This window comes from Pygocentrus nattereri, chromosome 19 (assembly GCF_015220715.1).
Source record: "Pygocentrus nattereri isolate fPygNat1 chromosome 19, fPygNat1.pri, whole genome shotgun sequence".
In the NCBI taxonomy this organism is placed as follows: Eukaryota; Metazoa; Chordata; class Actinopteri; order Characiformes; family Serrasalmidae; genus Pygocentrus; species Pygocentrus nattereri.
Window position 1 is genome coordinate 23,961,610 of NC_051229.1, and position 14,917 is coordinate 23,976,526.

Genomic DNA, 14,917 nt, shown 5'->3' on the forward strand with positions numbered 1-14,917 from the left:
GGAGGTATTGACCTATGTCCAGCTTGGCTACAGGAGATCTAGTGCCCTTGCAGAGCTCAGGTCCAGCTTTAAAAGAAACTTCCTCTGAATTTTTTTTTAAATTTATAGTTGTGGCAATAGGAACCAGCTAAAATCTCCCTTACAGAAAGTTTTTACATAAAATGGTTATGAACACACTGCCTGACACCTATAAGACTATTCAGATTATCCTTCATGAAAGAAAGGGTAAAAAAAAGTTTACCACAATCCGCTGACTCACACAGGATAAGAAACCATGGTGTAGATGACAGACATGGGAGTGGCTATTCAATTTACACACAGCCTTTAATCTAGGAAAAAAAAATAGAAAACATATCAAAACATTTCTTTTAGATTCCTTTGTTTACCCAGCTGTCTTAAGTGAATGCACTGTATAGTCATAAACCTGTGAATCAACATACAATATCATCATATAAAATCAAGTATTTTTTTTCTGTATTTGTTTAGGTTATAATCTTATGAGTTGTATGCTTGAGGTAGGACAGCACATAATGGCTTGATTTTAGTCACAGAGAACACAAGAAAATGCTTCCTTAAGCCTCCATGCTTAAGAAACTCCTTTTCCACAGAATATGAATATTCACACAAAATAAATTTTACCTGAGGTTATTTCTACTGCTTATTTTAGAAGATAAAAGACAAAATTTTTACTGATATAGTGAAAAAAGTGACACATTCTCTATGTAAAACTAAATCCATCCGAACACAACATAAAACTAGTATTTCAACAGGATCTTAGCACAAAACACACTTTTAAAAAGTAATTAATCAACTCCAGCTGGAATATACAAGGGGAAACCACTTTTCTCAGACTCTGGTTAAAAATGTTTCCCCTGTATTCTCAGTGTAAAGGTTGTATAATATGAATAAAAGTTACTGTAAAGACAAGTCACATCAGTACCATAACAGTAAGACTTCAGCTACACTACAGGGAATCTAACTTCCTAGGTGCACTGAGATGAGTAGTCTAACAATAATAACACAGACTAGTTACTGTGCTGTGTAATGTAGTTTATTTATTTCAGCAACAAATTTCAAATCTATTCACACATCTTAGCAGACCCATGAGGATATGGGACATAAATACACCTTGAAAATCACTGAAGTCTGAACAACAAAATGTGTCTGCCTGTACGGTAATTAAATCAGAAACAGCATTAACTCTAATTTATGTTACTGGGAGTAAAATTAGATGAAAACAGAGCCAAAGCTAGCATTAGCAAGAAAGCCCATGTAGTGTTTGAGCATTAAAACATCTGCTAACAGCACATTTTATACTTGAAGACGTGTTTAATTACAAGTAATTTTGCAAACTACGTGATAATCCGCTTACCGCGAGGAACAGGCCAAAATAACTGTACAAACACAAACGAATTAAGCCAATTAAGCCCTGTAGACCAGCGGCAACTGAAGACGTCATGATTTCGACATGCGCAATGAGGGGGGAACAGGGGGAGTTCGTTCTTCAGCTCCTTAAACTAAATCCCGAAACTGTCATTACCACTTTTATCGCGGCAGTTTTATGGTTCAGTCCAATTTGTTCAGACTCTAAAGATAAGACTACACATTTGGCGAATGGTATGTGGTTAATTTCTGGCTAATTTCAGGTTGTTTAGGTGTTCTTCTGTCACAGCTGCCGACTGAAAAACTTGCTCAGCGGTAATGACAGTTTGGGAACTTAGTAACATTATAGTCTCACTTTCAGCGTCTGACCACATTTGGCTGTAGGTCAAATGTGATCTTAAAAGTATCAGTTTTCTGTTTGTGTGCAAAGTAAGAAGTAAAAACGTTCAAATGGTTGGCAAACTCGTTGCTTAAGAATGGCGTCTTAGCTGAGTGATACAGTGTTTGTGAAAAACCCGCAATGTTATGGCGAAATATCAGCACAGTTAGAACACCTCTCAACTAACTGTTGTATAATATCATACAAAGTCTTTACAGGCAAAATATTAACCCAATTCCAAAAAAGTTGGGACAGTAGGTAAAATGTAAATAAAAACAGAAAACAGTGATAAGCAAATTCTGCATAAAAATAGCATCGTATGGAGATGGATATGACCATATGGGCTGAGGAATATTTTTAAAACTGCTGTCAATGAACATTGTCACTGCATCCACAAACTCAAGACTGTACTATGTATAGAGGATGTCAATTGTCATATGTTAATAGTGCTCAAAAACTTCCCTGGGCTCAAGTTCATCCGAAACAGACTAATGAACAGTGGAAACCTGTTTTGTTGTCTGTTGAGTCGACCTTTCAAATTCTTCTTGGAAAAAAGGGACGTTGCGCTCTCTGGGTCAAAAAAGAAAAGCAGCAATTATTATCACTGTAGAGTTGGCAGAGTTGTTTGTCATGGTGGAGTGTGTGTGTGTGTGTGTGTGTGGGGGGGGGGGGTTCTGTTTTCTGCTTTTTGTTTTTATAACCATTTCACATACTGTCCCAAACTTTTTTGGAATGTATTTTGGACATTTAATCCTGAGATAATCAGTTTTAAGCAATTTTCTTGGCCTTCCAAGACTTTTGCACAATACATCTTAATAATTGAACATTACAAAACAAACTGTTATCGATGGATCTGAGCTGCTGACTGTCCCCACAGAGGCACTGACGCATCCCTTAGATAGAAAGATGACTAGACACTTAATTAATATATTCACCAAAACTGTAATTACAGTATCATTACTAAATTTTAATTACCATAAATAAAGTGTATAAATAACATAAATACCACAACTTTTAAAGTATATTGTGTGTCTGTGAGCAGCTGTTATGCTTTAGTGGCAGAAGTTTCAATGAAGGAATATTTTCATACCTAAACACATGATAGACATTATGAGAAGAATAGAAAAATTGGAAATATCAACAGGAAATTTGAAAGATAATGAGAACTTGTTTTTCTGACTAAATAGAGTGCTGGAAAGTTTTTACAGATACAAAGCAAAACAAATCCCTTTGAGGGGTGTATGGGCTGTGGTTATTGTGGTGATTTGGCAACAAACAGTGTGCAAGTATGTATTATTGACAATCAAGTTGAAACTGTTCCCTGTTTATTGAGTTAACCCCCACCCCTACCCTCTTCCACACACAAATTGCAGTGACAAGGCAAATTCAGGCTTTTCTAAAGGCCAAAGGACACGCAACACACTACTCGTGCAAAAGTGTAAGTTGGTGTAAGTAAATAAACCTTGAAAGCAGAATGCACAGGACTACCATTTAGTTATGATGGTTGTGTTGTCACATATACAGAACATGTGTGCATTTTCTGATTGGTCAAACAGGCATTTCCCAAGTGTTATTAGGTTAAAATTCCCCCATTAAAACTTAAGATAATGTATTAAAATGTATTAAAAAACTGCAGCTCGTGTGATAAAAACTGCACTCATTCAAACTGCAATTTCAATACAAAAACAACTCAACTTTCAATCCTACATGAAAAATGATTTGTCAGGTAAACATGGTTTGAGGATCTGATTAAAAGTTTTGTGATACAAGAGAGACTATTCTTCAAAACACTGTGAGTGGTACAGCAGGATTTTAAACCGTCAAATGCAATCTCAATCTCAATTCTTTAATATTTTCCCATCATCTTATGTTGGACTGATGGCAGACTTGACGCTACAGTGACTCACTGTCGTCCCTTGAGGTACTAAGTGGTATTCTGAAAAAGGACAGGCCTGTTGGTTAGCATGCTAACTTCAGCAGACATCTCTACAACACAATACACAGACATCTTGGACAATGTCAGAACTATTATTTCATCACATTCTGCTGATAGTTTTGGAATGTTTTAAACTACAAATCATATCATTTGCTCCTTTAAAGGAGTCCCCATGATCGTTGTTAAAATGAGTGATTCATTAGCGAAAAGCTAATGTTTCAGTTGAGGTTTGGTCCTCTGTATTCTTTTCCCTGAACCACTAGCTTGCTACAGTGGGTGTCAAAGTGGAAAGTACTCCTAAAACACTAACAAGAAAGCTAACAATTACAGATCCAAGTGCCTATCCTGCCTGCCTTGACCAACCACTCAAAGAAGGGACACGGGTAAGTCTGGTAACCAAACATGATTCTAAACTATTCTTGACTATTCCTTCGTTCACAGGACACCTAAGCCAGTAGCAAAAGCAATCAGGGTGGTACTTTCTACCCTTGCTATCCCAGGGGCACCAGCAGTAGGGCCACACCAATGAAGCCAAAGAGACTCAGGATCAGCCTAGTCCAGCACAAAGCAATGTGTTGCTGCCTTGTGTGATAATCAATGCAAGCTCACAAAAACTGACAATAAAAATGGAGCCCCACTTCAGCAAATATAGTCAGCATAACTCCATCCAGCCTGGCAACTGCCCCTGTTAAAAGCTTCAAGATAAAGAAACACAAAGGGTGATAATGCTGTGGTTGGGGTATGCAATGTGCATCAACCCACCATTGCATGACAGTTTCTGGGAAACATCTGAGAACCCAATACTACTACTTCTGAAACAGTGTCTTAGAGAAAGGTGCCTAAGCCACTCCTGGCGCTGCATTTGAGCTATTGAGTCATGGTGAACATAGTCCATTCCTTATCTTGTTGTTCTCCTGACTCTCTGTGTGAGCCCTCCTGGTTGGGTGCCCATCAGAGTTTAAGATATAAATGTAATAAAGTCGAGATAAATGGGGAAAAACACTTCTGCAGGTTGCTGTAAAGGATACAGAAGCTGTACATGAGTTCTGGCAGGTCAATATTTAAGAGCCCTGCCACTTATGAACTGCTAAACATAATGAACTGCTGGAAAGCATTAAATAACATGGCTGGAACTACAATTCATCTCAGGAGAGTGAATATATCCTTAAGGAGCTACCTAGCTACTTAGCTAGCATTACTCAAAAACAGAAAATGCTGCAACAATGTGAATGCCTAAGGTGCATAAACACCTATAGCTTGCAGTTGAAAGAAAAAATAAGTGATGCAATAGCTTTATCACTCAATAAGCTTCCATTTCAATTCCACGCTGCCTAGCTCCCTATGTAGCTCACTAGGCATTGAGACATACCAATTAAGTTTAAGTAGTCAAATTAAGCCTCTCAACAGCTCTCTCATTAACTGGTGCCACTTTTAAAATCTTACAGCCTGTTATGTGTAAATGCCACACTCACTGCTGATCCACACTGTCTACTTAAAAGGCCCATTAAATAAATTTAAACCTATTACAAACTAAGATTATTGTGTGTACATTTAAGGGACTGCTATAAAAAGTGGTATCATGTGCCCATTATTTACACTAGGGTCATTAAGACAGAGCGCAATTTCAAATGTACGTATCAACACAGACCAACTCACATGACTGGAAATATTTTGTGACAAAGGCCCTGCACATATACAGTGCTTTAATGAACTATTCAAACCCCTTGAAAATCATCAACATTTTCTCCTGCTTCACACATTTTTCTAATCAGTTTTTTTATATGAACTCACATGCTCTTACAATTTGTCTACAAGTTAAAATTAGTTACTTATCTGTCTTTTTTTTCCAACAAAAATTAAACTTTAAATCAGTTTGAATACTTTCACATGTATACATGTGGAAGTGTGTGTGTATTGTGAGTTTTCTCTGCAACTGTAAACTGCCCCTGATCCCTGCAGCAGATTTGGACAGCAAAGAGTCATCATTGGAATGCTGAGAGCATGAAGTGGTCACCAACAGAAAGTTCTGACCAGAATATAGAGATCCCAGGAGTGTTCAGTACAGTAGGTGATCACCAATAGAATGATCTAGAGAGGAAGTTTGCAGCAGAGGCAAGCCAGCCGCTGCCCTCACTGGCAGAACCAACCCGGCTCAGAACCTTCTCCTTCTCAACGCTTGGACTGTCATCCTCAGACAGGTACTCTGGCAGATTTGTGCACATCGACACATTCTCTTCACCCTCCCCTTCCTCATGGAATGGAATCAGGACCTACACAACACAGGAACAGAGTTTGAAAGTTGGATGAGCTTGGCCGGTGATGCCAGTAGAGATTCAGATTTATTACTGCAAAAATGCTCATTGGTTTCAAATAACAGTAGTAGTTTCAGTAGTGATTTGCAGCTTTACAGCTATGGCCGAAGTGCTACACTGAAAGTATGGCAAAAAAGGAGAAAATCAGCAAACATATAGGCTCACAGTATTTCACTTTGTAAAGAACAGAGTTAGGGTAATGTAAAGTTACGGTCAGAGTTAGCATCTTTTCATTGCTGCCATCCTGCCGTTTTGCTATGTGACACATGGTTCTTTCTCATGTTATCTTGGAAGTTTTCCCACTGTTGCACATGGCTTTCTTGTTAGGTTTTCTAAACAGTTTTCTGTAAAGCTGCTTTTCATAATAGTCTCTTCTGTACTGCAGAGTTAAGGTTACCATGGCCAAATCCTGCCATTCTGCACCGGCATAGACTCCTGTGCATGTTTATGGTTTCTTTTTCTTTCAAACCAAGGCAAAAATGTATGAATCAGCATTCATATCTTATGTGTTATGAGAGTAAAGTTGAAAGTGAATATCTACATTATTAATCCATCCACCATTATGCAAATGGTTCTGCTACATTGAGCAAGTCTAGGTTACCATGCCAAGAAACTGTACTAGGCATGATTTATAAGCATTCCATACCATGTTGAAATTCACAGTGGTTACTCTCTGTGCTCAGAGTTAGGCCCTACAGTGTTTCATAAAAAGCCACATATGTTGTACTTGCTACATAAATGCAGTTGTCTTGACTTAACTTGAATCTGACCGCATATCTTTGTAGGGCCTAGAGCATGGATAGCGCTAGAGTTATAAATGAGTAGTGTTATAGTACTCAGGCACTCAAATCCAGTAAAACAGTTCTTTTTCTACATTATACCGGCTGAGAGAAATTAAGCTTCTATCTGCTGATCTAAGGTGGTCAACTCCCTGCATTGTTGGTTTGGCCCTTTGATTGCTGACCAGGTCAGCCATGCTACACAGAGGCTGAAAATCCTCCAATGTTGCATGGGCTGTACCCAGACATGGACGCATTCTGCTCACTCTCTGATGAAGATTCTGAATCTACTCAGAGTAAAGTATTTCAAATGAGACCTGTAACAATCAGATCTGCTGAGGTCCTCAATAGGGGTGGTGAAGTCAAGGAAACAAGGGTACAGATTGGCCACATTCCTTTGGATGCCGCCACATTGGATAGACTGTCCAAGGAATTTAAACATCCAAGGGTAATGGGCCTTGACTTCATTGACCTTATTGAGAAAAAGAAAAACGTTTATTCATTGCATCCCTCACTAATACAGAGTGTAATACTAATGACATTTCTTCTATTCACAAGCTACAGTCCGATTCCCCAAACTGGGAACTCTGGACATGGCTGGACTCAGGTGCAAAAATTGCTCCAGATGGTGTCTGGACCAAAGGGGGAAAATTAGTTGCACCTGAGTCACTACTCCCTTACTTAGCTACACAGATACATTCTTTAGGTCACATTGGAGTGGAAAAGATGGTAAATCAGTTTTCACATTCCTGGTGGAATCCTAAGTTCAGGGAACAGGCTAAAGCAGTTGTTCAAAATTGTGTTGCTTGTAACCAAGTCAATGTTGTTCCTCAGATGCGCAGTCCGGCTACTAAGACAGTAGCGCCTCCAGGTCCATTTCGCCATTTACAGGTAGATTACATCACACTGCCTAAATGCGAGGGAAAACAAGATGTTTTGGTCATAGTGGATAAATTTTCTCGCTGGATTGAATGTTATCCAACTTCCAAGGGCACTGCTGCACACACTGCTAAAATGTTAGTGCAGGATTTTATTCCTAGGTGGGGTCTTCCTGAGCAAATTGAGTCAGATCAAGGCACTCACTTCACTGGACAGGTAGTACAGGCTGTCTGTAAACTCCTGAAGGTGAACTGGAAACTTCACTGTCCATACAGACCACAAGCTTCAGGACAGGTAGAGCGTGTAAACCGTGTCATCAAGGAACGACTGACTAAACTCCACAGTCAGGGTGTCAAATGGCCTGCAGCCTTGCCAGCGGTACTTTGCAGTATAAGGGCAACTAGCAACAAAACGGTTGGGCTTAGTCCTTATGAAGTTGTGACAGGTAGACCAATGCTGGTTCCAGGGGTGATTGATCTCCGCAAAGCAGATGTGCATTTACTGTCAGATGCACTTCTTAATTATTGTCAAACACTAACACAAGCAGTACAGGCAGCTCAGAGTCAGGCCAATAGCGCTTGGAGCAAACCAGCTGAAGGTGGCCATACAATAATTCCAGGTCAATGGGTCATGGTGAGGAAACATGACAGACAATCTCTAGAACCCAGATGGGATGGCCCATATCAGGTTCTTTTGATTACTAACTCAGCAGTGAAATGTGAAGGAAAGAAAACATGGATTCATGTTTCTCATTGTAAGGTTGTGCCTGCTCCTCAAAAATGACTTTAAGGGCCAGTAAAAGAGGAGGTGGGTGATGTACAGAGCCTCAAGGAAGAACTATGATTTCTATTATCATGGGGGTTACCCTTGAGGTGAAGACTCCACAACACTGTGAATCACCATAACAGCCTTTTCTGAGGGACAGATAGTGGGGAGCTGCATGACAATCATTGAATGAAAATCTTCAAATTTTGCTGATGAACAGTTCACTGCGTATGTTCCTTTTGTGTATTCTATAGAACCACACAGCGGAGACGGTGTCCCCATCCACTCAGGACACTGCATGGACTTCTAGATGCCTTGTTGACTCTTCAAGAAACGTGCGTCTCAAGAAAATCTGCGCAGCTGATTGGAGACAAGGATGAGACCTTGAGGACGACCTACCAAGCAACAGACGCTGTCAAGTTCACCAGGACAACATGAATACATCACAAATTCAAACACTGTGCATGATCATAACCATGATCTATGGTTCAAATGCATGGGATTGCACACGCATGCCCACAGAAGACCTGACGTTCCATCATGCAGAAGCAAATCATCCAAGCTCCCTGACCTGCATCCATCATAGACCAGCTCTACCTGAAGACACCATATGTTTTTGGCACTTCTGCACTAATAAAGACTTGTAGTCATAACATAATTTTGTGATTCTCCATTAAGGAGAATCAAAGGGGGAATTGAGAGAAATTAAGCTTCTATCTGCTGATCTAAGGTGGTCAACTCCCTGCATTGTTGGTTTGGCCCTTTGATTGCTGACCATATGGTCACAAAATAACCCTCCAGGGTGGCAACCATCAAGGAGTGTTGATGTTCGCCATCCTTGCAGGGAGTCGGCACCTCTGTCCTTTTGATAGGGTAATCATCATCCCCCTGTTTAACCCCCTCTTCCTATCACCCTCATCCCCCTCGCATTCCCTTGCTTAACCCCCCTCTTCTTATCACCCTCATCCCCCTTGCTTAACCCCTCCCCTTACCCCTTTTCCACACCTTTATCCTCCTCCCACAACTTCCAGTGTTTATAAGGTTCTCCTAATATATCCCTAGTCAGACTGGCTGTGATAGACTGACTGCGATCCACTAAGCTGTGCCCACATTTCATGTGTGTCAATAAAATCAAGTCTACGCTGAAGGTCTCCTGACTTCTGATTCCTGAAAGCTGAATTTCTAACACGGCCTATGGCTTCACTAAGTTCCTGACTCAATTGTTACACAAAGGTAGATACAGTATGTCAGAAATGAAGTTGGAAAAAAAAAAAAAGAATTGAAACAGAAATGAACAGAATTATCAGATGAATTCAGTGAGAAAGCAGAAACTGCTCTTCTTTCCCAGCACTTGACTCACAAAAAATTTCACTTACATTCAGCAGATAAGTCCCATGTTATTCTATTGTTAAATGTAACTTTATTTAATTCAAGAGTACATATTTAAATAATATCTGTTTGCTGCCAGCTAAGGATCTAATTGATGATGACTTAACTAGGCAGATCAGATTGTTTTAACAATAAACATTTTTAATTTTAGAGAAGGAGGGATGGAGAATAACTTCACCATCATTTGCTTCCAAAAATTACAATGCAAAGTTGAACTAACTGTGTTCGTTTTAGGGATATGATTAGGCATTAGTGATAAATGTTAGATGTAGAGGTAAAGGAACAATTCTTTTGAGAGTAAGGGTTGGTATTAGAGAAAGGTCAGCATAAAAGTGATGGTTAGTGTTAAGATTAATGTCAGAGTGTCTTAAAGTAAGGATAGTAGTAGTATGAACATAAGTATGGTATTAAAGTCTGACCTCATCACCGTTCTCTCCTTTCACCACCTGCTGAGCCTTTAGCACCTGAGTTGAGGCAATTGCACTGGCCAGAGTCTATCAAGAGAGGAGGCACGGTTATGTGTTTTACTGCAACTTTAAGTCAAACAAATGTATTCACCACCAGAGACAGACAAAGAATGCAGAAACAAGGGAGCACAAACCCTTTCGCATGATAATCATATTTGTGGACCTTAAGTCATCAAAACTCTGTTTGTACATTTTAAGGATAATATATTCACAAACTGAAAAAAATGCTTGATTTGCAGTTAACCAACCCCATCTATTATGAATAGAATTATCATATAAAATACCAATGATAAGAATAAAAATAAAAAATAACAATAATAATTTACATGCATGGCAATTCAGTAAAATAAACAAATGTTGCTGTTTTATGTTCAATTTAAAAATATACTGCGCTTTTTTGTACCAGTCATACTGCACAAAAAAATCCAAAATACAAAACACAACTAGTGCAAATGCATCTCATACACTGCAGTAATACAGCATTTAAATATGTTAATTTATGAGAATAAATGCACAATTGCATCATTCCCCCATGCCCCATCAAAAAGCAATCAATACTATCAAAATTAATTAAGGAGTGCTTCACATATAAATGAGATTTCATGCACTGAAACTGATTCAGGATTTCCGCACTGTGTTTACACATCATACAAAAGTTTTATGAATCAGACGTAGAGTATTATGGTTGTCATTAAAGGCATTTTTTTAAACACCACTTTGATGAATAAAGGCCACTGAGTGTCAAACCACACACAAACAATACTGCTCTGTAACAAATTAACAATGGAAGTGCTTGAGAATCTTAAACCTTTTTGGACAATAATTTACTCAGGAATGCCTGGATTGTACAGCATGTGCATGAAATGATTTTGTTTTAGCAATTAACTGAAATTATAGGAGTATTAGGTTTTGGAAAAACAACAAACATTAAAATACAAATTCCACAAAACCACAAACAGTGTGTTACATATATCTGGCTTGCTGAATCCTTCACCATCCTTGCTTCGGGTCTGTGCCATATAAGGGCTTCCACGGAAATATATGTTAATGTTTCATTTTTTGAGTGTGTGCATTTTACCTCAGCAGTTAGGTCAGATCTGATTCTGACAATGCATCTCTTCACTGCCATCTGAAAAGTGAAGCTGATCACACCTCGAATCCGCAGTAGAGCATCCTCACAGAGGGACCTGCGCTCCTGCATTCACAGGATATTACATTAAACATTTACAGTTTTGTAAAACAAGTATATTGTAAAACACTTTTCCATAAAACCTTTTTTAAATGAATCACAGTTGTACTGTTACCATAACTGATGACCATTTTGGGAACACTTGGCTGTAACATCGAATAAACATCAGTGTAGAAGAACTTTTATTTTTAAAAATAACGCAGTGATGTCTAGTTTATTTGATGCTTTCCCCAAGTTGTTTTAAAATAAAGGAAGGTAAACAATGTTACTAAATTGTGACTGAAAAGTTTTACAGAAAAGTGTTTAAAATCTAAACATTTAGAACAGTGTTACTATCACAATAAATGGAAATGTTGCCAAATCCAAAGATTCTTTTTAAATGTGTAACAAAAATGTCTGCAAATTACACAAAATATGCTGTTAAGTTTTAAAATAAAGATTAGTGCAAAATACTGCATCAGGAACCTATTTTAATTGCAGAAATGATCTTAAAGCGGAATTCCACAATTTTTCAATCAAATCCCATGCACACACACACACACACACACACACACACACATTTTCTAAAACCGCCCATCCTTCTGGTCACAGGGGGGAGCTGGAGCCTGTCCCAGCAGTCATTGGGCGGAAGTCAGGATACACCCTGGACAGACCACCAGTCCATCGCAGATAATTAAATCACGAAGGTATAAACATGTAATTTAGAGTGGTTTAATGTGGACCCACCTTTCTAGAGAGATTTACAGAGAGAATTTTTCACAATCAATGCGACAGGAACAAGACCTCTTAATGCCTCTAAAAGCTCCCTCACAAAAAGTTATTACATGAAATTATTAGGATTATACTGCCTGATGGCTGTGACCTTGTTTTACACTAGTTTTGCAATACGATTTTGGCTTGAGGGACTTTTTCCCAAAATAAAATTTAACTGACAAACTGAAAGTTATTATTAACTATTATTAACATTACATATAAAACTTAAGAAGACATGTGTAGGTTTACTGGTTGTTTTGGATAGTAAATAAAATCATTGCATTGTCAACACTGTAGCCACTGGTTCCTATCAACACAGCTGTAAATAAAAGAAGCAGTGAGTTTCTCTACAGTAATCCAGTTCACATCAAACCACTCTGAGTTACTTTGATTACATCTCAGTAAGAGAACTAAACCAAAATTGAACAAAAAAATCGGTGGAATTCCACTTTAAGATGAGCATCTAAATGTAGGCTGCCATGCACAAACCACTCAAACACTATTCAACAAGATGAAACTACTACATGACATCACACAACATAAGAATGTACTATTGCTAAGTTTGTTACAGGATTTGATTCATACTATTTAACCATCTGATATCTGGTCCAGTATTTTCTGCTGATCTTAGCTCCATACCTGATATCTAGTGTCAGACTGGTGCTATCTCTATGAGGTAGCTCTTTATCTCATAGGGGTCAGAAGGCACCCGTTGTTACAGCTTCACGAACAATAGAACAATGGTGTTTGTATCACAGTTTGGAGTGTGCTTGCAGGGACGAACTTCATATCACTGTAACTGTGTACAAATAACAATATACACCTTCACTGAGAATCATCAGTCATGAGGAACAGGACACTGCAACAGAAAACACACACACACACACCGAATCATCAAGGCCATCGATGTATAATATGACAGTTTTAGCACGTTTGTTGGATGAGCCGAGGAAAAATTGAGCTTTGCGCCTGCAGGGGGCCGTCTCTTCATCCTTCTCTCCATCTCTTTCTTCCTCTCCTCCATCTGCTCCTACGTTCCTCAACAGCTCATACACCTCAGATGCTAGCAGCCGCGTCTCCCCCGGCGTTGCTGTCCTGGAAACCACACAGGAAAAGAATCACAACCCCAGATGTTTCATACAGCTTTTCAGTTCAGCTCTCAGCCAAACAGAATCGTCTATCTGTGAGTGAGAGCAGCACTGTACTCACTTCTCTACTACATTCTGTAGACTCAGCAGCATCCCAAACTCCCCCCTCATCTTCTCTCTGTTAGCACGACACTCAGCCAGGTACCGTAGAGCCTACACATAAACACACGTCTGACTTACATTACTTGTGAGAACTTCGACTGATTTCCATTGATTTCTGCATTACTGTAATATACAGCTAAACCTGACCTTGCCATAACCTTACCGTAACCAAAAGGCAATATTTCTGCTCTTTTAGTTTTTTTTCCCAAAACAATTGAATTTGTGGTGAAAACGGCATGTGTCATGTTGTTCTCCCATTGCGAGGACATGTGGACAAACGCGCGCGCGCACGCGCACACGCACACACGCGCACACACACACACACACACACACACACACACACACACACACACACACACACACACAACAGTCAGCTACGGTAGATTACGTCACTTAAACAGATGGATTGTCTCCCAGAAACCCATGGTCCCTTAAATAAGTGCGTGTGTGTACGTTTTGTCTCCCTCACCTGCAGAGCTGTATAGACCACCTGTGGGTTAGTGTTGTCCAGGAATAAAATGAGACCGGGCAGACAGCCCTGGTCCTCCACTATGGCCCGCCGGTTTAGAGGATCCGCTGCCAGCTCCCTCAGCTGATTCACTACGGCTAAAGCGTCCGGCTCCGCACTCATACTGCCGTCTGAGCTAAGCGACCCATACACACTCGGCGGTGAAGCAAACTGTCTTCAAGCGCGCTACCAACAAGCTACAAACGATTCACAGTCAGAATTTATCGTCATTTCTGATCATTTTAACCTAGGCCTATGTATTTTATCCAGAGCTAGCTGGTCAACTGTCTTCCAGATTTCTGCCTACAGTCGGTGTGCAGTACGGTTGTGGCTGTAGCCTTGCATCTTTTAACGTCTGTTAAAATGACTGGACGCACTACGCTACGCCCATTTGTGTACAAACAAGACAAAACAGTTGCGAGCACACGCCACACTGTCCACCAGCAGAGCTACAAAATACTCCTAAAGGCTTTGAAGATACATCTAGCTTACACGACATCAGATATTACATTATCCGAGTCCTTTTCACGAATTTTGATCATCATCTTGCATCTTTCAAAAACTGACAACATAAGCGCAGGGACTAACCGCTCTTGCTAGTAAACCTCAGCATCCTCTCCGAGCAAAAGGCTGTGGGCTCCGCCTCGCCCGTTCGCGTGTGATTGGATGAGGCTGGTTGGTACAAGCCAATCAATGGTGCGCTTTGAACGTGTTCCTGTAGTATTCGAGCACATCCTGTGGTACAGAGCCTTACAGAAAGTACAAGTTTCCAGCAATACCAACCTGTGTGCCAGTGGTACAGATATTTGTAGCTAATTTTGAAGATCCCTAAAAGATCCAAGATTTCTAAAAAGCACTCCTATCGTCAGTATTACACTGCATCATCTTAATTAGTAATAAATTCTTAGCCACTACGACTTAGAAGTAC

At 39.7% G+C, this 14,917-nt stretch overlaps 1 protein-coding gene across 1 annotated transcript; it reads right to left on the reverse strand.

Moving 5' to 3' along the window:
* Positions 1–1,035: 1,035 nt before the first annotated feature.
* On the reverse strand, positions 1,036–14,618 carry LOC108428330 (armadillo repeat-containing protein 1-like). Its single transcript, XM_017699247.2, has 6 exons — positions 13,951–14,618; positions 13,441–13,532; positions 13,119–13,326; positions 11,368–11,484; positions 10,242–10,316; positions 1,036–5,968 (listed from the first exon to the last, which is right to left on the reverse strand). The coding sequence occupies exons 1-6, from the start codon at positions 14,110–14,112 to the stop codon at positions 5,771–5,773; spliced, it is 852 nt and encodes a 283-aa protein (XP_017554736.1). The 5' UTR covers positions 14,113–14,618; the 3' UTR covers positions 1,036–5,770.
* Positions 14,619–14,917: the final 299 nt, after the last annotated feature.

What these genes read in the sequence shown, in the direction of transcription:
- LOC108428330 (XM_017699247.2), bottom strand. Translation starts at nt 14,112, where the DNA reads ATGAGTGCGGAGCCGGACGCTTTAGCCGTAGTGAATCAGCTGAGGGAG. An exon ending in GATCTGACCTAACTGCTGAG is followed by an intron (nt 10,317 to 11,367) that starts GTAAAATGCACA and finishes CTCTCTTGATAG; the next exon opens with ACTCTGGCCAGTGCAATTGC. An exon ending in AAGGAGAGAACGGTGATGAG is followed by an intron (nt 5,969 to 10,241) that starts GTCAGACTTTAA and finishes TGTGTTGTGTAG; the next exon opens with GTCCTGATTCCATTCCATGA.